The sequence below is a fragment of the Scardinius erythrophthalmus genome, assembly GCF_964197995.2.
Source record: "Scardinius erythrophthalmus genome assembly, chromosome: 15".
Taxonomy (NCBI): domain Eukaryota; kingdom Metazoa; phylum Chordata; class Actinopteri; order Cypriniformes; family Leuciscidae; genus Scardinius; species Scardinius erythrophthalmus.
The window spans coordinates 4,070,826-4,094,657 of record NC_138235.1 but is presented as its reverse complement, the minus strand read 5'-3'; the positions used below and the strand labels follow the sequence as shown (position 1 = coordinate 4,094,657).

Sequence of the window (23,832 nt, the reverse complement as noted above, 5' to 3'; positions counted from 1 at the left end):
TTGTCATGATTTCCAAAATGTTTTGTAATCCTTTAAAAAAATTCAAAGCATTTGTATTTATATTTCCATCATAATATGACGTCCATTTTATGAAATATCATGTGGTGTGACCATCAAGTCAAGTCAAGCTTATTTATATAGCGCTTTTCACAATACAGATTGTATCAAAGCAGCTTCACAGTATTAAATTAAAATAATACATCAATGTTTGTTTCTAGTGGAAAACGTCCACGTTAAACTGAATATCCCCAAATATCCCCAACTGAGCAAGCCAAAGGCAACAGTGGCAGGGAACTACCATTTTGGGACTATTATGATCAAAAACTATTCAAACACAGGAAGTTACATCATATACCAATTTACCAAGGACCCATGGAAGCAGCAAGCAGGTTTGTAATTCTCTCAAATTAGAAAAAAAAACCCTCTGTAATGGTTGCCTTGGTAAGTAGTTGCCACATTTGGATGTCATGTGGTATGACCTAAAAAAAAAATTAATATTAAAGTTATTTCTACAAATATATATTTTATTATAAATTTCATAGTGACCTTTTTTGGCAAGCTAGCTTGTTTTGTTTAGGTGGCCAATTCTGTGCCTGTAAATTTTGACTGAATTTGAAAATATCATGTAGTACGACCAAATATCATGTGGTGCGACCACTGCAGACTGTTTTCAATGATAGATATATGTCCTAGATTGGCAGTTTTATGCTTTTATATTCAATTGACGGTTTATATAAAAAAAGTACTTTACTTTAGTATCATTTGGAATAGATTTTTATGCAATTTGGGATTTTTTTTATATATATATATATATTTCAGACAGTTTATGTTTACTCTTTGTACAATATGAGAAAAATGCAAAAAAAAAAATTAGAGCATGTAATTTCAGTTTAGTAATTATGCATTTATTAGTAGTTTATTTATTATTGCCTATTTATTTATTTAAAACTATTTTAATCTATTTTACCAGATGCCACTGCCAAGCGAAAAAATTCTGACCCTGCAGCAAGAGCGGAGTACCATGATAGAAGAGTGAAAAATTATCACAGTTTAAAATATCTGTTTTCTATGTGAATATATAGTAAACTGTAATTTATTCCTATGATCAAAGCTGAATTTTCAGCATCGTTACTCCAGTCTTTAGTGTCACATGATCCTTCAGAAATCACTCTAATATGTAACCCTGGACCATAAAACCACTCAATGGGTCAATGTCACATGGGTCAATTTTTTTAAATTGAGATTTATACATCATATGAAAGCTGAATAAATAAGCTTTCTATTGATGTATAATTTTTTAAGATAGAACAATATTTGGCCGATACAACTGAAAATCTGGAGTCTGAGGGTGCTACACAATCGAAACATTGAGAAAATCTCCTTTAAAGTTGTCCATTTATGTTTGCGATATTGCTATATTCACTCACAAAAATAAATGTTTTATAAATTTACGGTAGGACATTTACAAAATATGAAACATTATCTTTATTTAATATCCTAATGATTTTTGGAATAAAAGAAAAATCGATAATTTTGACCCATACTATGTATTGTTGGCTATAGTATAAGGGTATGTGACTGCAACTTGTGACTGGTTTTGTGATCCAGGGTCACTAATGATTTGCTGCTCAAGAAACATTTCTGATTATTATCAATGTTCATATTTTTGTGGAAACTGTGATACATTTTATATGTCAGGATTATTTGATGAATAGAAAGTTAAAAAAACAGCATTTATTTGAAATATAATCTTTCGTAACATTATAGCCTAAATATCTTTACTGTCACTTTTTATTAACTGAATGTGTCCTTGATTAATAAAAGTATTAGTTAAAAAAAACCATTGACCCCAAATGTTACCTGTATACAATACTTTTAGGAAATAATTTATATCTATAACATTATTATTTGTTAGAAAGAAATTCTAAGTCAAGTTAAATTAAATGGTGCACAAGTGTTTGTGATGTGATTTTTATAAAAGGAAATGTTTATGTTCAGGAAAATTCTGTGAAATTTGTATAAAATCTGGTTTAAATCTATTTTTTTTGTATAAAATGTATTGTTCATTGATCTATTTCAATAGATTTTTAACTATATAAGGTCTTCGTGTCATTTGGAGCGACCACTCATCATGTTGTGCGACCAATAAAAGCAATCACTGTATTAAATTTAAAATAAAATATCTTATTTCTTTGGCTGAATACACTGAAATCACTGATACAGTATGCTTTAGTAAATTATATTTTTAAAACATTTCTATCAGTTTTATGTGATTTACAGGAAAAATAAGTCTGTTAACTAGATTTAAGAAGGAATTATAGAACAAAAAATGAGATCATGATTTACAAAAACTCAAAAGAAATGCAAATACTTGGTTTATAAACACTTTAATTACTAAAAACTTGTAAAAAAATTAATTAATTTTAAGATAAATCACGGTCACACCACATGACATTTTTTAAGGCTAAGGACAATTCATCTAGATGAAAAAACACTAAAATCACTTAAATTAAAATTTTTAAATGAATTTAGGTGTACACAACATCCTTAATGTTTGAACAATTGCAACAGGTATTATTTTAATTTTTTTGTATTTTAAAATTGGCCTGTGGAAAATCCTTATATGTCATTGACCCATATAGTAAAGTAAAGTAAAATAATATAACTGATATTTGAATATCAGTGTACTCGTGTACTGAAATGAATATTAAACAACCACAGGTGTGAGCCATGAGGTTGTAGTTTTAATATTAATTATACGTTGAGTCAAATTATGTTCATTACTTTTAATTTATGAATATAATTTAAAAATAAGTAAGCCATGTTGCTTTATATGATGTGAAATCGGGATGAATAGTTGGGGGACTGAATACAGATAGTTGCAGTAAATGAAGAGCATATTCTACGTATATAAGATTTCCATGACCTCAATTAAATGTGGATATGGATGCAGTTTTAAAAGACACATTTTATCGTTTGCTAACCATAATTAATATGGTTGAATTCAAAGTAGCACACTACTCTTACTATTTATGGCAGTAAATGTGACAGTGTAGTATGCTATGCAGACACCGAAAGAAGTTGTCCGCATAGCCTACTACTCCTACTATTATTTATTTATTTTTAAATCCGATCTGGCGACTAGATATGAAATAATAATGATGCACCAGCGGCTACGGGTGCTTTATCGGGGAACAGAAATATAAAATATGAAACAACAATGCGAAATATGATATGATTCCGTCGACTGATGCTTGTTTTGAAGCAGATTACTGCACGATTTCTTGTTCTGAACTGCTTATTCAAATGATTATTAATAACTCACTGTCAGTTTGAGTTCTCTCCCATAACTAAACTCTGAGATGTTGTTGTAGGATCTGCATAAACGTAACGTTAACCACAGACTTGGAATAACATGTTTGGAAATAACACTTGTAATATATTCCAGTAGTTCTATGTTTTTACAAAAGGCTACAGATGATATACAAACAAGCACAACGATAATATTCCATTTCTGAATATTTCCAACCGTGTTGTTTGTGTGGGCATGACAAGTGTTTCTTCTAGATCAGTGATTGGACAGAATGGAGGGGTGTCTCCAGGCAGTCGATCCTCATTGGTTGCCCCCGCGCTAAATCGGGATCTCTTATTGGCTACTGTATCTGTCGCTCAGCGGATTCATGCGCAGTGCTGAAGGGAGGAGTAAACAGCAGTGAGTCACAGCTAACAGGCTAGTGTTCTGTTATAGGTGAGTACACATATTATCAGCGACAAACTCTCAATTCCAACTGGTTTTGTTCATATTAACTTAATGATCCGTTACATCTTTAATACTGGCGTTGAATATGTTGACCGCAGTGTGTGTGTGTAGCGAGTGAGTGTGTGTAATCACGCGCGTTGAGCTAGCCGAGGCCTGCTGCAGCGCGTGCCTGCGCGGGAAAGACTCGTAGAAGTGCACGTGCACGTGTGCAATTCCAGAAATAAAACACACAGCAGTTCATAAAAACTCACACCAATGCAGATTAGTGATAGAACTGAGTGTTTTTGTGAGGTTTTTGAGTTGAATCTGCACGATGCGGCCCAGTGTTGAGGTGGTAAGGTTGTGGACGGTGAACATGTGACTTTCCTTCAATCGTGTGTCATTTATCAGGTGTAAGTTACATCTATAAACTTATATACATACATTCATTTATATGCCGTATGAATATAACTTACTCTAGTGTAGCCGAGAGCAGTTCACGCTACTGCGTTTCCTCGGGCTGATGTATGATTTCATGATTAGAACAGGTATTAAACCATTATGCAGATGTTTAGGCCTTCATAACTCCTCTGATTAAATAACGTGTATGAGTATTGATCATTGTTTCCAGTGTCAGCCCTGTTAACAGTGTTAGATGTGTGTTTAGCAGTAGCAGTGAGGCTAGGACACGTGCCATGTGCCGTCAGCCTTCCCATTCACACCATATGAGTGTGGGTTATTGCCATTGACATCATTAAGTTATTAAAGTTGGGTGTAACGATTGTGCTATCCAGCTCACACTACAGTTGAACACTTAGACTGGATCGGCCGTCCTGGAAATGTGGTGTCGGCATGATTTGGCACTGAAAATGAGTTTTTGAGAAGGAATGAATTAACTTAGATTACAAAGTGAATATATACAACAACTGCTACTATAGAAACACTTGTTTAATTATTAAAATGATGTTTAATGCAAAAAAATGAGTCCTAAATATAGGCATATTTTTTTGCATTATGTTAGTCTTTGTGGCATGAGTTTTCCACATGACCTGTTGGACCTAATGAGGTTTTGATCTCCGCAGAGAATGGACATGAGTACCAGCGAGTGCTTTGGATGCGGCCGCTCCGGACACTGGATCAAGAACTGTCCTAACGCGGGCCGGGGCCGGGGCCGGGGTCGGGGACGAGGAAAGGGTAGGAGGACCGCAGGGCTTTATTTAAACACAGCGCATCTGTCCAGGAGCTGACTCATGCTCTCTCTCTCTGTGTGTGTGTGTGTGTGTGTGTGTGTGTAGATCTGTTCTGCTACCGGTGTGGAGAGCAGGGTCACATCGCCAGAGACTGTGAGCAGACCGAGGATGGTAAGATGCTGCGCCTCATCACACTTCCACTCACTAGAACTTGAGGATCTTTTGCAGGGCTCAACACCAGGGGGTTTTCTACTGGCCCGGGTGACCCCTCCACAAACAAAGTAATAAATACATAAAGTGAAATAGGCCTGGTATTGTTTTAGTTGTTGTTGTTTTAGTTGTTTTGGATCCATAAACGTTAACGTTAATAAGGTTATGACACCTAAAACTACTAGCCTAACTCATATACATTTTAAATGTTGTTAAAGACAGTCACTTAATAAAATAAGAGATGATGTACATCCAGCCGGTTGTTATCTCAGAATAAACCCTGACTGGGTGATCAGGTCTTCATCGGCCTGAAGGGGTTTATTCTGAGATAACACACACACACACACACACACACACACACATATGAAGGGGTTTATTCTGAGATAACACACACACACACACACACACAGACACATGAAGGGGTTTATTCTGAGATAACACACACACACAGACACATGAAGGGGTTTATTCTGAGATAACACACACACAAAGGGGTTTATTCTGATGATAACCAGCTGGATGGACATTATCTATTTATTACACGGCTACTTGCCACATAAGAAAATAATTAGATGTGAAATATTGATCCGAGTTGAAATATTTCATTAGGTGTTTAAACGCAAAGCTTTAGCGGAGTGAGCAGTTCCAGCGGCAAGATCAAACTAGACACACTTATCACACAGCCTTTCAACACATAAATAATTATGGGGATCTGAGATGTTGATTTCAGATTAAACTGTTTTAAAATCATACCTGTTCGTAATCCTTTACAGTGTATAAAACCATAGTCACGAAATGGCAGTGGCTGCTATGAAACGAGAGCGCGAGTCCACGATACTGGATGGCATAATTAAATAACTGTACTCAATATATTGATTCGACTGAGTTCTAATATTTTATTAGCTCACCAAGCGTATAGCGCTGCTGGCTTCAGTGACCCGGATGAGCCTGTGTTTCTGTGTTCAGCGGTTGTTACCGGGGAATAATATAGCGCTGTATGGCGTGATTGACCAATCAGAATCAAGTATTCCACAGAGCCGTGTAATATGAACAAATAATCAATTTATGAGCAATAGTACAAATAAAAATGAAGTAAACCGTTCTTTTCAGGTTTTTCATGTAGGTCTAAACTAGATGTTCAGTTACAGAACTAGTAATCAACTGTAAAATATCACTATATAGTCTTCACTGTATAAATATAGATTAACCCTCATTAAAGTTGTTCAGCCAAGAGCATTGAGCAATTTGTTTTGTGTCTTTTGTTTGATTGCCATAAAAACAGGAGTAGCCTGCTGTCCCTTTCAGAGCTGCACGGGTCTAGTGTAATGTTACGCTTCTCATCTCACATGTTTGTGTTCACTGAAGACATAACTGACTGTGTTTACGATGATACTCAATGAGAGATGGGCAATTTGACAATTTTGTGTGCATTTCTGCGTGTCACTTTGGATGTGTGTTGCTGGTACTTTGCATCATTGGTTCTCATGGTTGATTTAAATGTTTTTTGTTGTTTAAACCCAGCATGCTACAACTGCCACAGGAGTGGCCATATTTCCAGAGACTGTAAAGAGCCCAAAAAGGAAAGGGAGCAGTGTTGTTATAACTGCGGTAAAGCCGGTCACGTGGCTCGCGACTGTGACCACGCCAACGAGCAGAAGTGCTACTCCTGCGGGGGCTTCGGACACATCCAGAAACTGTGTGACAAGGTCAAGTGCTACCGGTAAGTCCTCTTCTACAGAGCTGGCTGCTTTAAAGAAAGAGTTCACCCAAATATAAGAATTATTTACTCGCGTATGGATGCTGTAGCCAGAAGGCGTCCCGTCTCAAAGAGACAGTTGTGGCCTCCACACCAAAGAGAAAAATAAACTGACACAGGGTACGTTTACACGACAGCAGTGCAAAGGGAAAATGGAAAAGTTTTTTCACGTACAGATGCAGCATTGTCAGAACGATCCCTGTTCTCAAGGATCTGCTAAAACGACTCAAATGTGGTTTGTAAAGAATATAGGCTGAGCACTGACACGCATGACGTCACTGTTTCCACAAATTCATGTTTTTCTAGTTTACACAGAGATGATAACGGTATCGTTTTCAAAAACTTTCACTTTGAAACCCGTTTTCAGACCCCCAAAACACTGGTGAATGAACGGCCAAAACGCATAGTTTTCAGTTGAAAACGGTGTCAATAACATTGTATGCTTTTATCTCTGTTATATTTAACAACGTTATAGGTAACCTTTATTTAAGCAGACAAGTCACTTAAGAACAAGGTCTTATTTTCAACAACAGCCTGTCTCATATTTCACTCTGAACGGTCTGTTTTTAAGCGCATTATATCCACACATTAGGTCCCTTTGACAAGAACTATTACAACCACTACTAAACCGCGTTAGCTCTCCGTCACTGTCTCGGCCCCTCAGAGAACACAGTTAAACCGCGTTCGCTCTCCGTCACTGTCTCAGCCCCTCAGAGAACACAGTTAAACCGCGTTCGCTCTCCGTCAATGTCTCGGCCCCTCAGAGAACACAGTTAAACCGCGTTCGCTCTCCGTCACTGTCTCGGCCCCTCAGAGAACACAGTTAAACCGCGTTCGCTCTCCGTCACTGTCTCGGCCCCTCAGAGAACACAGTTAAACCGCGTTCGCTCTCCGTCACTGTCTCGGCCCCTCAGAGAACACAGTTAAACCGCGTTCGCTCTCCGTCAATGTCTCGGCCCCTCAGAGAACACAGTTAAACCGCGTTCGCTCTCCGTCACTGTCTCGGCCCCTCAGAGAACACAGTTAAACCGCGTTCGCTCTCCGTCACTGTCTCGGCCCCTCAGTGAACACAGTTAAACCGCGTTCGCTCTCCGTCACTGTCTCGGCCCCTCAGAGAACACAGTTAAACCGCGTTCGCTCTCCGTCAATGTCTCGGCCCCTCAGAGAACACAGTTAAACCGCGTTCGCTCTCCGTCTCTGTCTCGGCCCCTCAGAGAACACAGTTAAACCGCGTTCGCTCTCCGTCACTGTCTCGGCCGCTCAGAGAACACAGTTAAACCGCGTTAGCTCTCCGTCACTGTCTCGGCCCCTCAGAGAACACAGTTAAACCGCGTTCGCTCTCCGTCACTGTCTCGGCCCCTCAGAGAACACAGTTAAACCGCGTTCGCTCTCCGTCACTGTCTCGGCCCCTCAGAGAACACAGTTAAACCGCGTTCGCTCTCCGTCACTGTCTCGGCCCCTCAGAGAACACAGTTAAACCGCGTTAGCTCTCCGTCACTGTCTCGGCCCCTCAGAGAACACAGTTAAACCGCGTTCGCTCTCCGTCACTGTCTCGGCCCCTCAGAGAACACAGTTAAACCGCGTTCGCTCTCCGTCACTGTCTCGGCCCCTCAGAGAACACAGTTAAACCGCGTTCGCTCTCCGTCACTGTCTCGGCCCCTCAGAGAACACAGTTAAACCGCGTTCGCTCTCCGTCACTGTCTCGGCCCCTCAGAGAACACAGTTAAACCGCGTTCGCTCTCCGTCACTGTCTCGGCCCCTCAGAGAACACAGTTAAACCGCGTTCGCTCTCCGTCTCTGTCTCGGCCCCTCAGAGAACACAGTTAAACCGCGTTCGCTCTCCGTCACTGTCTCGGCCGCTCAGAGAACACAGTTAAACCGCGTTCGCTCTCCGTCACTGTCTCGGCCCCTCAGAGAACACAGTTAAACCGCGTTCGCTCTCCGTCACTGTCTCGGCCCCTCAGAGAACACAGTTAAACCGCGTTCGCTCTCCGTCACTGTCTCGGCCCCTCAGAGAACACAGTTAAACCGCGTTCGCTCTCCGTCACTGTCTCGGCCCCTCAGAGAACACAGTTAAACCGCGTTCGCTCTCCGTCACTGTCTCGGCCCCTCAGAGAACACAGTTAAACCGCGTTCGCTCTCCGTCACTGTCTCGGCCCCTCAGAGAACACAGTTAAACCGCGTTCGCTCTCCGTCACTGTCTCGGCCCCTCAGAGAACACAGTTAAACCGCGTTCGCTCTCCGTCACTGTCTCGGCCCCTCAGTGAACACAGTTAAACCGCGTTCGCTCTCCGTCAATGTCTCGGCCCCTCAGAGAACACAGTTAAACCGCGTTCGCTCTCCGTCACTGTCTCGGCCCCTCAGTGAACACAGTTAAACCGCGTTCGCTCTCCGTCACTGTCTCGGCCCCTCAGAGAACACAGTTAAACCGCGTTCGCTCTCCGTCACTGTCTCGGCCCCTCAGAGAACACAGTTAAACCGCGTTCGCTCTCCGTCACTGTCTCAGCCCCTCAGAGAACACAGTTAAACCGCGTTCGCTCTCCGTCACTGTCTCGGCCCCTCAGTGAACACAGTTAAACCGCGTTCGCTCTCCGTCACTGTCTCGGCCCCTCAGAGAACACAGTTAAACCGCGTTCGCTCTCCGTCACTGTCTCGGCCCCTCAGAGAACACAGTTAAACCGCGTTCGCTCTCCGTCACTGTCTCGGCCCCTCAGTGAACACAGTTAAACCGCGTTCGCTCTCCGTCACTGTCTCGGCCCCTCAGAGAACACAGTTAAACCGCGTTCGCTCTCCGTCACTGTCTCGGCCCCTCAGAGAACACAGTTAAACCGCGTTCGCTCTCCGTCACTGTCTCGGCCCCTCAGAGAACACAGTTAAACCGCGTTCGCTCTCCGTCACTGTCTCGGCCCCTCAGAGAACACAGTTAAACCGCGTTCGCTCTCCGTCACTGTCTCGGCCCCTCAGAGAACACAGTTAAACCGCGTTCGCTCTCCGTCACTGTCTCGGCCCCTCAGAGAACACAGTTAAACCGCGTTCGCTCTCCGTCACTGTCTCGGCCCCTCAGAGAACACAGTTAAACCGCGTTCGCTCTCCGTCACTGTCTCGGCCCCTCAGTGAACACAGTTAAACCGCGTTAGCTCTCCGTCACTGTCTCGGCCCCTCAGAGAACACAGTTAAACCGCGTTCGCTCTCCGTCACTGTCTCGGCCCCTCAGAGAACACAGTTAAACCGCGTTCGCTCTCCGTCTCTGTCTCGGCCCCTCAGAGAACACAGTTAAACCGCGTTCGCTCTCCGTCACTGTCTCGGCCCCTCAGAGAACACAGTTAAACCGCGTTCGCTCTCCGTCACTGTCTCGGCCCCTCAGAGAACACAGTTAAACCGCGTTCGCTCTCCGTCACTGTCTCGGCCCCTCAGAGAACACAGTTAAACCGCGTTCGCTCTCCGTCACTGTCTCGGCCCCTCAGTGAACACAGTTAAACCGCGTTCGCTCTCCGTCACTGTCTCGGCCCCTCAGAGAACACAGTTAAACCGCGTTCGCTCTCCGTCACTGTCTCGGCCCCTCAGAGAACACAGTTAAACCGCGTTCGCTCTCCGTCACTGTCTCGGCCCCTCAGGGAACACAGTTAAACCGCGTTCGCTCTCCGTCACTGTCTCGGCCGCTCAGAGAACACAGTTAACAGTGTGATGAACTGGCATTGACAGCACAGAAATAAATATTGGAGAGCAGGATTGGGCCTAGATGGGTTTAATGGGAGTTAGTAGGCCTAATACAATATGAATACCAATAGGCTACATCAAGAGGAAATATTTTAACTCTTATTGCTGGCTTTCGGATAACCGAGTGCTGCAAAAGCTGTGTCCTCCGTGGATCTCATGACATGGTGTTCAGTAGATCTCTGCACAGAGCAACGGCTGTACGCGATCACAGCCCTGCGAGAGTGTGGAGCCGCAGTGCCACTGTCTTTATGAGGGAGTCACCAAACACCACGTGTTCCTCCGCTTCATCTTTGCAGCCGAGTCCAACACTAGTTGATTAATAAACATTTAAAATGTCTCCTTGCTATATTTGACACATTCATAATCATTCCTTTTGCCGGTTCTGTGTAGCAAGCTGTACGCGTGTGCTTGAGTGCAGAATAGGATATATATATTTTATATAAACGCTCATGGTTTAATATTCTCTGCAGTATATATTTAATTAAATTAATTTAACCTGTTAAGCTGCAACCCCACTTTTGAAAAATCCCAAGAAATGACATACCCAAACTGAAACAGATACAGTTCATGAACCCTTTGTACTAAAAGCACAAGTATGATCTCATTTGAAAGCTGACACCTGGCAGTTTATTGTAATGTAGAATTAATTATTGTCATAATGACAAAAATTGTTATAAATAGCTTCAAAGTTTTGTAAAGTTATTAGAAATTATTTTTTATGAAACATCCTCATGAAAATAAAATTGAAGTTGGCCCTGGAGCAGTCTAGAAATGCACTACAGCTAATGCCACATGTCTAAACATTTTATGTTTAAAATCTTAAGATAATAAGTCCAAAACTCTGTATTTAGTGAAATGTTTTTCAAGACCATGTCATGTGACTTTATTTTGATTTGATGCTAAAATGCTACTGATATTTAGTGTCATCTTCTTACCATCTATGCAGTATATTGTCTTTATTGTTTTGTGGTGCAAACGAGCCCCATTCAGTCTCAGTCTCCCCCTGCACACATTCACACCTCTCCAGCCAGGTTATGGCTCTAAATATGCATTTCTTTTGTCTGCATTAGTTACTAACGACTGGCTATTCACATGCTATTCATATGGTTTCAGTCACTAATTTATTTTCTCAAAGTTCACCCTTACATTCTAAACTGTTTTAAATGCATTTCTTGAATAAAGAAACATTTCAGTAAGCGTTCAAAAAATAATAAAAATATAACTTCTAGGTGGCAGGTGCACCTAGGGCTAGCTAGCATGTTAGCTTAGCACACCATCAATACACGACAATTTATGAGATTAAAACCATGTTTGTGCTTATAAACTTACTTTATAAAGCAAATCGAGTATTTTAAATAATTTTCTGTGATCTAATTTGGCTTCAGATAAAAAAATCAGACAGAAAATATACTATTGTATACTGTTCTGCACAATGATAGTCTATATAGATTAGCATTACATTATAAATATAATCTATTATTATGGAAATACCTGGCATGGATTGAAAAACACAGGTAACTCAAATATCATAGCAAACATGTTTATTGTCTTCAAAACGACTGTTTCTCCATGTTACAGCGCGATCTGTTGTTAGCTGTGTGTGTGTTCGAGGCTTCCTGGATTGTCACATGATTATGGCACTTCTTCATGTTCTAATACTGTGCACAGGGCGGCGAGGGCGCCCTCAGGCTTTTGGTATGAATTGAAAACGCATTAACAGAGTATACAAACGCTCATAATGATTACATCGACGCATTTGGGTATAAATTCAATAAATATTATTCCTGTCTATAGAAATCTGATGTAAACCTATGAGAATATATCAATATTTCTCCAAATCTGCACATTTTTTAGCTAAAAGCCCGGAAGGACGTTGTTTTGTGTATCGCTGTCATGACGACGGCACGGGAGTTTTTTTATGAATGAAAGCGGCTGACGCGCATAATTCATATCAAAGGTATCGACTCATTTTTTCATTTCATAACTCCTGACACAAATTAAGAAATAACTGTCGCTATAAGTTTCTCAGAATACAATAGTGGTCAAATTCTGAAACTTGAGTCTTATATCTTTGTAATGATGTATAGTTTGTCAAGGTATAACATTAAATCTGATAGTAACTTTGAACTATTTATAAAAAAAACCGCTTCAGTGCGCCCGCGCTCTGGCAACGGTTAACAGGTTAAATATGCGATTATTCGACTAATGGCTTAAATGAACAACTACAACTGAACACACATATTTTCTAACCAGCACGCCACAAAGGGCATTCTGGGTACAGTGAGCGGAGCGTAATCGGCCTCTCTCCGCTCTGAGGAAACATCACCACTCCGCTCGCAGGCTCTGGTGTGAGGTCATGAGTACTTCTGTCTGAGAGTTGGTTGACCGCTTTTAGATGCATCACCCTCTGGTTACATGACCGATAATCAAATATTCAAAAATCGTGACTCATCTCGACTGCTATAGAGAGCGCAGAGCAGGAGTGTGTGTTTGCCAGGACCCTGAAGTGTGTGTGTGTGTGTGTTGCAGGTGTGGAGAGATCGGGCACGTGGCGGTGCAGTGCAGCAAGGCCACTGAGGTGAACTGCTACAACTGTGGGAAGACCGGTCACCTGGCCCGAGAGTGCACCATCGAAGCGTCCGCGTAACTCCTCCTCGACGCCCCTCCTTTCCTGATTGATGGTTGTTTCTCTTCTCTAAATCCTCTTCATTGGCCAACACCTGGCAAACAGAGGCCTTTCCAGGCCAGTGAGCAGCTTTGAGTTGTGTTTTCCTTTGTTATAAAGAAGAGGGGTTAAAAAAAAAAAATTCATATTGCGTTTAAAATGAGATGTTTATTTAGGTAGGTAGAGGTGTAACGCATGACGCTCGGTTAAAGGAGCCCTTTCCACGCGCTGGTGAGAGGATCTGCGACTGGGACGTCGTGTGCCACGGGACCTCTGGGATCACGCAGATGAAGCTTAGATGAAATGAGAGAGAAGTCAGGTGAAGGCTTAAATCGGCCGTTTTGTTTTATTTTTTGTGGTTATATGGAGAAAAGTGTAAGCTGGCTTAAGAGGACAGACAAAACCATTTTCATCGATCGCAGGAGCTCCATTACGGCAAAGTGTCTCTACTATGGAAATGTTATATTGGTATTTTGGCTTAATTTGAATATCAGAAGTCATTTTCTTTTCTCTTTTTTTTTTTTTTTTTTTTGCATTTTTATTTTGTTTGACATTTATCTATCTAAAGTCATGTTTGCAGATTCATCAAACAATGCTTGTTAATGCTGCAAGTTATAGAGTAATTTTAGTCCTTTCTACCTTTAAATTATCCGGAACAATAAAGAGACACGTGGAATTAGCAACAATTTGCAAAAAGAATGTTTTCACAGAAATCAGATATTTTTGTATAATATCACTTGGACTACTGTAAGAATATCAGTGCTTGTACTCAGTTTTTAAGTCGGAGGAAATTGCAACTTAAGTCCTAGAACATAGATGTGTAATTTTAAACTGTCAATAAAGCTGGAGGAGGATGGGGAGTCTGTCTTCATTCATTCATTCATTCATTCATTCATTCATTCATCTAGAAAAATATGAAAGCATTCCCTTGAAGGCATTTGCCGTTTATTAGGTCTTAGATTTCAAAAGCAACTTTATTTATTTTTTAAGTGTGTAAAACTTTTTTTAAGTGTGTAAAAACAGATTTTAAGTTTCATCAGACACATTTAGTAGATGACATGCACTGAAAAGTTGAGTAGTGGGGTGTAACGAAACCATGTCACGATACAATATTATTGCGATACTTCAAGACATGATAAAAAGTAAAAAAATTTACTTTTGATCAAAATGCTAAATTTGGTATTAGAATTATTATACTTTTTGTATTGTCATTGCACAACTGCACACAAATGCTTCTCGGTGGTATATCCACAAAGAACGTGCATACAGATGAATATAGACAAGAAAAACAGTAAAACAAATATAAATAAAATAATTAATCATAAAATATTTTAAATAAAACATTGTGATTGTATATTGAGTTGCTAATTGACAAACAGGCACACAAAATGAACAAAAAATGTGTAAATGAATAGGTTTGGACTTGGTGCTGGAAACCCAATGCACAGGACAATAGAGACACCAGAATAAAAATATTCATGATTCTGAAGATGAAAATACTGAATTATTTTAAATGAATATGCTTGATCTCTGTCACTGACTAGATACATTTAAAATAATGTAGGAGACTTTTACTGGGAACATCAGACATCTGGCTTTATCAGGACACACAGATATTCCCCCATTGCATTATTATACATTATATTCAGCATTATATACAGTAGTTTAATGTAGTAGTGACACTAAAACTCTGTTTTATTTTATTTTGGGTGAACTATCCACGACACATATTGTTGGATTTTTGTACTGCGATTATATTGTTACACCCCTATTCAGTTCACATTAAAGGGGACCTCGTCTGCGTTTTCCCATGCTCATCTTGTTGCTGTTTCAGCATGAAAAGCTCTGCAAAGTTCAAAAGCACCCTCAGTAGGGTGCTATTCTCTCTTTCTGAACTCTCTTCACACAGATGCTTCCTCACTCCTCCAGCCTGTGCCTGGAAACCCATCGCATTTATCCATCTTGAAGGGTATCTCAATTCTCGCAGTGCGAGGAGTAAGGAGAGAGGAGAGGAACGAGGGGTGATGAGTGATGGGCGAGGAGTGAGGAACGAGGAGTGATGGGTGAGGAGAGAGGGGTAAGGACTGATGGGCGAGGAGAGAGGAGTGAGGACGCTTCCAGAGGAGTGAGGGGTGAAAAGAGAGGACGCTTCCAGAGTAATGAGGGGCGAGGAGTGAGGAACGAGGGGCAAGGAGAGAAGAACGAGGAGTGAGGACGCTTCCAGAGGAGTGAGGAACGAGGGGCAAGGAGAGAGGAACGAGGATTGTGGAGGGAGGACGTTTCTAGAGGAGTGAGGGGCGAGGAGTGAGGAACGAGGAGTGAGGACGCTTCTAGAGGAGTGAGGAACGAGGGGTGAAGAGTGAGGGGCGAGGAGTGAGGAACGAGGGATGAGGAGTGAGGACGCTTCTAGAGGAGTGAGGGGCGAGGAGTGAGGAACGAGGGGTGAGGAGTGAGGACGCTTCTAGAGGAGTGAGGGGCGAGGAGTGAGGAACGAGGGGTGAGGAGCGAGGAGTGAGGACGCTTCTAGAGGAGTGAGGAACGAGGGGTGAGGAGCGAGGACGCTTCTAGAGGAGTGAGGGGCGAGGAGTGAGGAACGAGGAGCGAGAAGTGAGGACGCTTCTAGAGGAGTGAGGGGCGAGGAGTGAGGAACGAGGGGTGGGGCGAGGAGAGAGGAATGAGGGGTGAGGAGTGAGGACGCTTCTAGAGGAGTGAGGGGCGAGGAGAGGATTGAGGACGCTTCTAGAGGAGTAAGAGGTGAGGAAAGAGGGGTGAGGAGAGAGGAGTGAGGACACTTCTAGAGGAGTGAGGGGAGAGGAGTGAGGAACGAGGGGTGAAGAGTGAGGGGCGAGGAGAGGAGTGAGGATGCTTCTGGAGGAGTGAGGGGCGAGGAGTGAGGACGCTTCTAGAGGAGTGAGGAGTGAGGACGCTTCTAGAGGAGTGAGGGGCGAGGAGAGGAGTGAGGACGCTTCTAGAGGAGTGAGGGGCGAGGAGAGGAGTGAGGACGCTTCTAGAGGAGTGAGGGGCGAGGAGTGAGGACGCTTCTTGAGGAGTGAGGGGCGAGGAGAGAGGAGTGAGGACGCTTCTAGAGGAGTGAGGGGCGAGGAGTGACGGGCGAGAAGTGAGGAGTGAAGAACAAGGAGTGAGGACGCTTTTAGAGGAGTGAGGACGCTTCTAGAGGAGTGATGAGTGAGGGGCGAGGAGTGAGGATGCTTCTAGAGGAGTGATGAGTGAGGGGCGAGGAGTGAGGACGCTTCTAGAGGAGTGAGGGGCGAGGAGTGAGGAACGAGGGGTGAGGAGCGAGGAGTGAGGACGCTTCTAGAGGAGTGAGGGGCGAGGAGTGAGGAACGAGGGGTGAGGGGCGAGGAGAGAGGAATGAGGGGTGAGGAGTGAGGACGCTTCTAGAGGAGTGAGGGGCGAGGAGAGGAGTGAGGACGCTTCTAGAGGAGTAAGGGGCGAGGAGAGAGGAGTGAGGAGAGAGGAGTGAGGGGAGAGGAGCGAGGAGTGAGGAACGAGGGGTGAAGAGTGAGGGGCGAGGAGAGAGGAGTGAGGACGCTTCTGGAGGAGTGGGGCGAGGAGTGAGGAGTGAGGACGCTTCTAGAGGAGTGAGGAGTGAGGACGCTTCTAGAGGAGTGAGGGGCGAGGAGAGGAGTGAGGACGCTTCTAGAGGAGTAAGGTGCGAGGAGAGGAGTGAGGACGCTTCTAGAGGAGTGAGGGGCGAGGAGAGAGGAGTGAGGACGCTTCTAGAGGAGTGAGGGGCGAGGAGAGAGGAGTGAGGGGCGAGAAGTGAGGAGTGAAGAACGAGGAGTGAGGACGCTTCTAGAGGAGTGAGGACGCTTCTAGAGGAGTGATGAGTGAGGGGCGAGGAGTGAGGACGCTTCTAGAGGAGTGATGAGTGAGGGGCGAGGAGTGAGGACGCTTCTAGAGGAGTGAGGGGGCGAGGAGTGAGGAACGAGGGGTGAGGAGCGAGGAGTGAGGACGCTTCTAGAGGAGTGAGGGGCGAGGAGTGAGGAACGAGGGCTGAGGGGCGAGGAGAGAGGAATGAGGGGTGAGGAGTGAGGACGCTTCTAGAGGAGTGAGGGGCGAGGAGAGGAGTGAGGACGCTTCTAGAGGAGTAAGGGGCGAGGAGAGAGGAGTGAGGAAAGAGGGGTGAGGAGAGAGGAGTGAGGACACTTCTAGAGGAGTGAGGGGAGAGGAGTGAGGGGCGAGGAGTGAGGAACGAGGGGTGAGGAGCGAGGAGTGAGGACGCTTCTAGAGGAGTGAGGGGCGAGGAGTGAGGAACGAGGGCTGAGGGGCGAGGAGAGAGGAATGAGGGGTGAGGAGTGAGGACGCTTCTAGAGGAGTGAGGGGCGAGGAGAGGAGTGAGGACGCTTCTAGAGGAGTAAGGGGCGAGGAGAGAGGAGTGAGGAAAGAGGGGTGAGGAGTGAGGACACTTCTAGAGGAGTGAGGGGAGAGGAGTGAGGGGCGAGGAGTGAGGAACGAGGGGTGAAGAGTGAGGGGCGAGGAGAGAGGAGTGAGGACGCTTCTGGAGGAGTGAGGGGCGAGGAGCGAGGAGTGAGGACGCTTCTAGAGGAGTGAGGACACTTCTAGAGGAGTGAGGACGCTTCTAGAGGAGTGAGGAGTGAGGACGCTTCTAGAGGAGTGAGGGGCGAGGAGAGGAGTGAGGACGCTTCTAGAGGAGTGAGGGGCGAGGAGAGGAGTGAGAACGCTTCTAGAGGAGAGGAGTGAGGACGCTTCTTGAGGAGTGAGGGGCGAGGAGAGAGGAGTGAGGACGCTTCTAGAGGAGTGAGGGGCGAGAAGTGAGGAGTGAAGAACGAGGAGTGAGGACGCTTCTAGAGGAGTGAGGAGTGAGGACGCTTCTAGAGGAGTGATGAGTGAGGGGCGAGGAGTGAGGATGCTTCTAGAGGATTGATGAGTGAGGGGCGAGGAGTGAGGAGTGAGGACGCTTCTAGAGGAGTGAGGATGCTTCTAGAGGAGTGATGAGTGAGGGGCGAGGAGTGAGGACGCTTCTAGAGGAGTGATGAGTGAGGGGCGAGGATTGAGGAGTGAGGACGCTTCTAGAGGAGTGATGAGTGAGGGGCGAGGAGTGAGGATGCTTCTAGAGGAGTGATGAGTGAGGGGCGAGGAGTGAAGACGCTTCTAGAGGAGTGAGGGGCGAGGATTGAGGAGTGAGGACGCTTCTAGAGGAGTGATGAGTGAGGGGCGAGGAGTGAGGATGCTTCTAGAGGAGTGATGAGTGAGGGGCGAGGAGTGAGGACCCTTCTAGAGGAGTGAGGAGAGAGGAGTGAGGACTCTTCTAGAGTAGTGAGGAGTGAGGAAGCTTCCAGAGGAGTGAGTGATTTCAAAAATCTTTGCAATGCCCAGTGCCCTAATATAGATGGTATTAAATGTGGCACTGCATTAAGTGGACCACACAGTTTTGTTCTAATAAATAAAAAACAAAAAAAGACTCTCCTCTTTTCATTCTCAACTCCAACTTGAAAATTGAAGGGGATGTCTGTATTGCCTCTATAGATCAAAACTCTTAAAGTGACCCCACATTGAATATTCTACCTGTTGTTCTTTACATAGATAGTGGTCTACATTAAAGAGGTCCTATAATGCCCCTATTTACAAGATGTAAAATAAGTCTCTGATGTCCCCAGAGTGTTTATGTGAAGTTTTAGCTCAAAATACCCCACAGATTTTTATAGTATGTCAAAATGGTCACTTTTTGAGGGTGAATTTGCGTCGTTTTTTTGTGTGTCCCTTTAAGTGCAAATGAGCTGCTGCTTCCGGCACAGAGGGTGGAGCTTCAAGAGCTTGTTTGTGTTAGCAGCTCCAATTACCTCACACACACACGCACTAAAATGTCAGAAATTGTTTTGCCTTTTATGTTCAAACCGGAGTCGGACAATGATGGAGAGACTCAAGAAGAAGTGACGTAGAATGCAACAGGACATTTCTGAATGGTTAATGGTTAAATTGATGAATTTATGTAGCTGATGTGGAGTTAACTTTCTTCAAGTCATTGATTAGCATATTCTGTCATGATAATCTATAAATCGCTCATGTGGGAACTGTTGTAAGGTCTACAGAGCCAGAGAATATATCCTGCATGAAGAACAGGTATCGTTTAATTTAATTACAGTTATAACTTGTCATCTTGCTTTTATAACATGCAGTTGCATTTGTCTTACACACTGTATTGTGATAAATGCAAAAAGAGGAATGCCAGAGCTTGAGCAGACTCAAAAATGTGCTCTTCTACAACAACTCTTCTCAATATGGCCTCGCCCCTTTGTTGCGTCTTCCCCATTTGCAGAATCGAGAGCTCAGTCAGGGAATACACTCATTTGATTAATCCAGAAAGTAATTCCAAAACAGAATCTCCAAATGTACCAATTCAATACAAAAAAAATCCCATAGAGGGTCTAGAAACATCAAAGGATAAATTATGTTTCCCAAAGGTAAAAAAATTAAAAAGTCCAGGGGAAAAAATAAAGACAACAAAATGAAAAAGTCAGATAATCAAACAGAGCAAATAAATCCAGAGAAAATCACACGAGGAATTTACCAAAAGACTGGAGAGGTTTTTCTCAACATAACAAGTATTGAGCGAAAAAATAGGGGAACAGAGCAACTTAAATACACACAGGAAATAAGGCACAGGTGAGAACAATAGCACATGATAAAATGGCGGGAAACTGAAATGAAACACTGAGGGCCTCTAGTGGCCAAAACTAGTCCATAAACCTGACAATATTATTATAGCTTTTATTTTTATATTGGCTGTTTTCATTTTAATTTAATTATGTTTAATTTGATTAATTTTGTTGTGTTGTTGTTATTTTATGTTGTTATTGTTTTTTATTAATAAAATATGTATATATGTTTTTTTTTGTATTATTATTAATTTTTATTTCAGTTATAGTTATATTAGTCTTGGCAAACAGCAAAAATAAAATACATTTTTCCCTTTCCAGTAAATGTTTATTTCATCAGAGGTTGTTTTCTTTTATTTTATTTTTGAACCGGCTAAAATCCTCCTTACAGATCAAAAGTTTAAGTAACTGGCAGGATTTACAATTGCCTAGTATCTCAGTCCATGTTACAAATCAAATCAAAGCGCAATTGCAGTATCCCACGACACACAAGCAAGTGAAGGGATTAGTGTAGAGTTTCTCACGGTACTTTAATCTTAATGTTGTGTTGCTTGTGCAGGACGTCCAGTATCTGAGGGAGGATGTCCATGTTGAGTAAAGGCTTGTCCATGTCATCCCCAAAACTGCATCTCACCCTCGCTCTGTGCTTGGGTTTGAGCGATCGAAGAGATTCTGCCTCAAATCCAGTGTGTCTCTCATCAATGCCCAGAGTAAAGGTAGAGTTTCTTGCGAGTTGCACGCACCACAGCAGCAAACCGATGAGAAAGCAGAGCATTGAGCACAAGATGGCGTTATAAAGCCACTCGGAGCAGGCGTCAGAGGCACAGGAGGGCAGATCGGCATCAGTGAGCTCAGCGATGGGCCTGTGGGCTAGTTCTGGAGGACTGGCACACACCGGACTCACAGAGGCGGCTTTATTTCTCTGGAGCCACTGTCTTAGGTACAGGATCCTGCAGTCGCAGTGGAGCGGGTTCCCGGAGAGATCGAGCAGCTGCAGGTTGGTGAGCGGGTCTAAATGCCCTGGAGATACGGCGGTGAGGAGGTTATTCTGCAGCAGGAGGTCTGTGACGCTGGCGTGAAGCTGAGGGAGCGTTCTCAGGCCCTGCGAGCTGCAGTTCACACGCACACCTTTATACGGGACAGTCGTGCACATGCAGGAGCCACCGCTGACGTGAGCAAAGACTGAGCTCAGAACCAGAGAGAACAGCATCCTGTCTGTGGACAAACACAGTCACACATGTCTTCAGAAGAACACCGCTAGAGTACACTTATGATAACTTTATCCTAATGCGGCTGTAAAAGCCTAAACAATCTGTTACTGTAATCTCCTATTATCACTGTAAAGCCGCTTTGAAACAATCTATATTGTTAAAGCGCTGTATAAATGAAGATGACTTGACTTGACTTGTACATATTCAAACTCATTACGATTATTCTAACTAATGTTCCTGAAAATCCTTGAGTTCTGACATTCATTTGTCTTTGGGTACATAACCTCATATTTACTGGTAACACTCTACAATAAGGTTTATTAGTTAACAACCTTAGTTAACACGAACTGAGAATGAACAATACTTCTACAGCATTTATTAATCTTAGTTAATATTCATTTCAACATTTACTAACACGTCATTAAAATCAAAGGTATTTCTTAACATTAGTTAATGCACTATGAACTAACATGAACAAACAATGAACAGCTGGATTTTTATTAACATCAACAAAGATTAATTAATACAGTAACAAATGTATTGCTCATGGTTAGTTCATGTTAGTTAATACATTAAGTAATGTTAACTAATGAGCCTTATAGTAAAGTGTTACCGAATTGGCTGTAGAAAAGAGGTGCTGTAAAAAAAGACAAACAACTGTGGATAAAAAGTATATATATATTTTTTTAGAAAATGACAGATCGTTTCGCCAGATAAGACCCTATTCCTCAGCTGGGATCGTGCAGAGCCCTTCGAAACTGCATTGATTTGGACTTCAACATGTTGGTTACCATTGAAGTCCATTGTGTGGAGAAAAATCCTGAAATGTTTTCCTCAAAAAACTTAATTTCTTTTCCACTGAAGAAAGAAAGACATGAACATCTTGGATGGCATTGGGTGAGTAAATTGTCAGGAAATTTTCATTTTGAGGTGAACTGATCCTTTAAAATCAGCACTTTATCTTTCTTAACATTTCAAAACTGTAAACACAGTTTTGTTGTTGTTTGTCACAGAGCTTAACTTGTGTTGAATCTGAATTGGAGTTCAATAATAAAGAACAACAATAAAACAAAACAAATATTACAAAAAAGAGATCGGTGTGTAAAGTAACACTGTCTATCAGTGATGTTGAAAAGGTCAAACATCTCAAAAGGTTCGACATTATGAACGGGACTGCCACATGCTGTCGAGTGTGCTTCTGCCATGCTGATAATAAATATACTGGCTAATTTATAAAAGGTATGAGCTTTATAACAGAGAGGGTTTAAAAAGTTTAAAGTCATGGAAGCCTTTAAGCAGAAATGCCCAATTCAACACTCTCACTATAACAACATAATGTACTTTATTATATAATGTACCTTATTTGGACACTTAAGTCCCACTCTTAAAACGTGTAAATAGGCAGACTTGTGTATGCATAATGGATGTAAGACTTACCTTTTAGCATATGTGGAGGTGTCTTATAATCATCCTGGCTGTAGGCGGAGAGCAACATCCACTGTTCTTCTTTCAAACGTGTCTGTATATTAATATGGGTATAACTGGTGCTGTAAACCTTAAACCACTGGAAATGTTTTTCCCATGTCTGATAGTTTCTCTCGACCAATGAGAGCTCTAGGAGCGTGGTGGGTCATGTGATCATCACTGGGGTGGCCTGTGTGATAAGACTATCTGCCAAGAGCACATTAGAAATGCATGTTGAGATCAGTTCAGAAATATTGAGAACGGAATAAGTTAAAGTTGAGCCTGCAGTGGGTACATGATGCCACCAAAGCAAAGTGACTCTCATTACACTTCATACTAATTACTGCTTACATTTATTAAAAAGCTACAACCCCTATTAAATGTAAATATATCAAGTATTATTTAAATGTGATCCTGATAGACAACTGCTGGGTTTGTGCGGGGACTGCAGGGCTTCATGAGCTGATGAAAAGTAATAATCTGAATCAAATGGAACATTAAAATAAACAAATGGAGCTGCACAATTACTTAAAATAAAACTGAAGAAGTGAGATATTGCCACGTTTTGCCTGTTTAGTTTGATTCTTTGTATTTAGTTTCTTTGCTTTAGAGTACATTTACACGACAACAATGTACTAAAAATGTCAACGTTTTCGCCTACAGACGACAACATTGTCAAAACGATTCCCCGTTTACACTGATCCGCGAAAACGATTAAAAATCATTTGTATTCTGTGTTTATTCTGCGTTTATTCTGTATTCTGCTGCCAGGCCAGTAGTTGGCGTTGTCCCTTTGTAAAGAAACACTAAACACCTATAGACTCAACATGTAACACGTATGCGCGTGACGTCCTCATTTTCACAAAATCACATTCCCTTTCGAATGAGAACTCGCACTGCATCAGAAGACACTTGAAAAGTGTATAAAAATACAAAAGTAGCGCACAACTCCAGAGGGAGTTTAGTGTGCGTTGTGTGATGAGGTCGCTGTGATTTGCTGAGTTTGTTGATTTGTAAGCAGGATCGAGCATTGAGTTTTGTTGGCCTCCTCTGGCTTTAGAGAGTCGTCCGCCTTGGTGAACGGTCTTTGATTAGACCCGTTTGTTCCTAGGGAACAGAGTCACAGTGTTGACCTGAGTGAGGGACTGGTCTCCGGCAGATCATCCCTTGAGTCTGTTTGAGCCTGTCACAGCCATTTAGGCAGTTATTGCATGTATATAGCCTGGCCGGAGTGGGTAC

At 42.8% G+C, this 23,832-nt stretch overlaps 2 protein-coding genes across 3 annotated transcripts; one reads left to right on the top strand and one right to left on the bottom strand.

Annotated features, from left to right (window-relative positions):
• Positions 1-3,565: 3,565 nt before the first annotated feature.
• On the top strand, positions 3,566-14,137 carry cnbpa (CCHC-type zinc finger, nucleic acid binding protein a). 2 transcript variants are annotated; one of them, XM_081386402.1, is made up of 5 exons: positions 3,566-3,748; positions 4,822-4,933; positions 5,035-5,100; positions 6,661-6,859; positions 13,142-14,137. In XM_081386402.1, exons 2-5 carry the CDS (start codon positions 4,825-4,827, stop codon positions 13,257-13,259), a joined length of 492 nt encoding a protein of 163 aa, XP_081242528.1. In that variant the 5' UTR covers positions 3,566-3,748; positions 4,822-4,824; the 3' UTR covers positions 13,260-14,137. The 2 variants fall into 2 exon arrangements, with proteins under 2 accessions (XP_081242528.1, XP_081242529.1); XM_081386403.1 differs by having other exon boundaries at positions 3,742-4,152.
• Positions 14,138-20,178: 6,041 nt separating this feature from the next.
• On the bottom strand, positions 20,179-22,689 carry gp9 (glycoprotein IX platelet). The gene is made up of 2 exons (XM_081386391.1): positions 22,567-22,689; positions 20,179-21,133 (listed from the first exon to the last, which is right to left on the bottom strand). Exons 1-2 carry the CDS (start codon positions 22,622-22,624, stop codon positions 20,439-20,441), a joined length of 753 nt encoding a protein of 250 aa, XP_081242517.1. The 5' UTR covers positions 22,625-22,689; the 3' UTR covers positions 20,179-20,438.
• Between the last annotated feature and the right edge of the window lie 1,143 nt (positions 22,690-23,832).

Excerpts from the sequence above, each read along its gene's own strand:
- cnbpa (XM_081386402.1), top strand. The coding sequence starts at position 4,825 with ATGGACATGAGTACCAGCGAGTGCTTTGGATGCGGCCGCTCCGGACAC. Across the intron at positions 4,934-5,034 it reads GGGTCGGGGACGAGGAAAGG|ATCTGTTCTGCTACCGGTGT; the intron begins GTAGGAGGACCG and ends GTGTGTGTGTAG. Across the intron at positions 5,101-6,660 it reads CTGTGAGCAGACCGAGGATG|CATGCTACAACTGCCACAGG; the intron begins GTAAGATGCTGC and ends GTTTAAACCCAG.
- gp9 (XM_081386391.1), bottom strand. The coding sequence starts at position 22,624 with ATGTTGCTCTCCGCCTACAGCCAGGATGATTATAAGACACCTCCACAT. Across the intron at positions 21,134-22,566 it reads ACCTCCACATATGCTAAAAG|ACAGGATGCTGTTCTCTCTG; the intron begins GTAAGTCTTACA and ends GTTTGTCCACAG.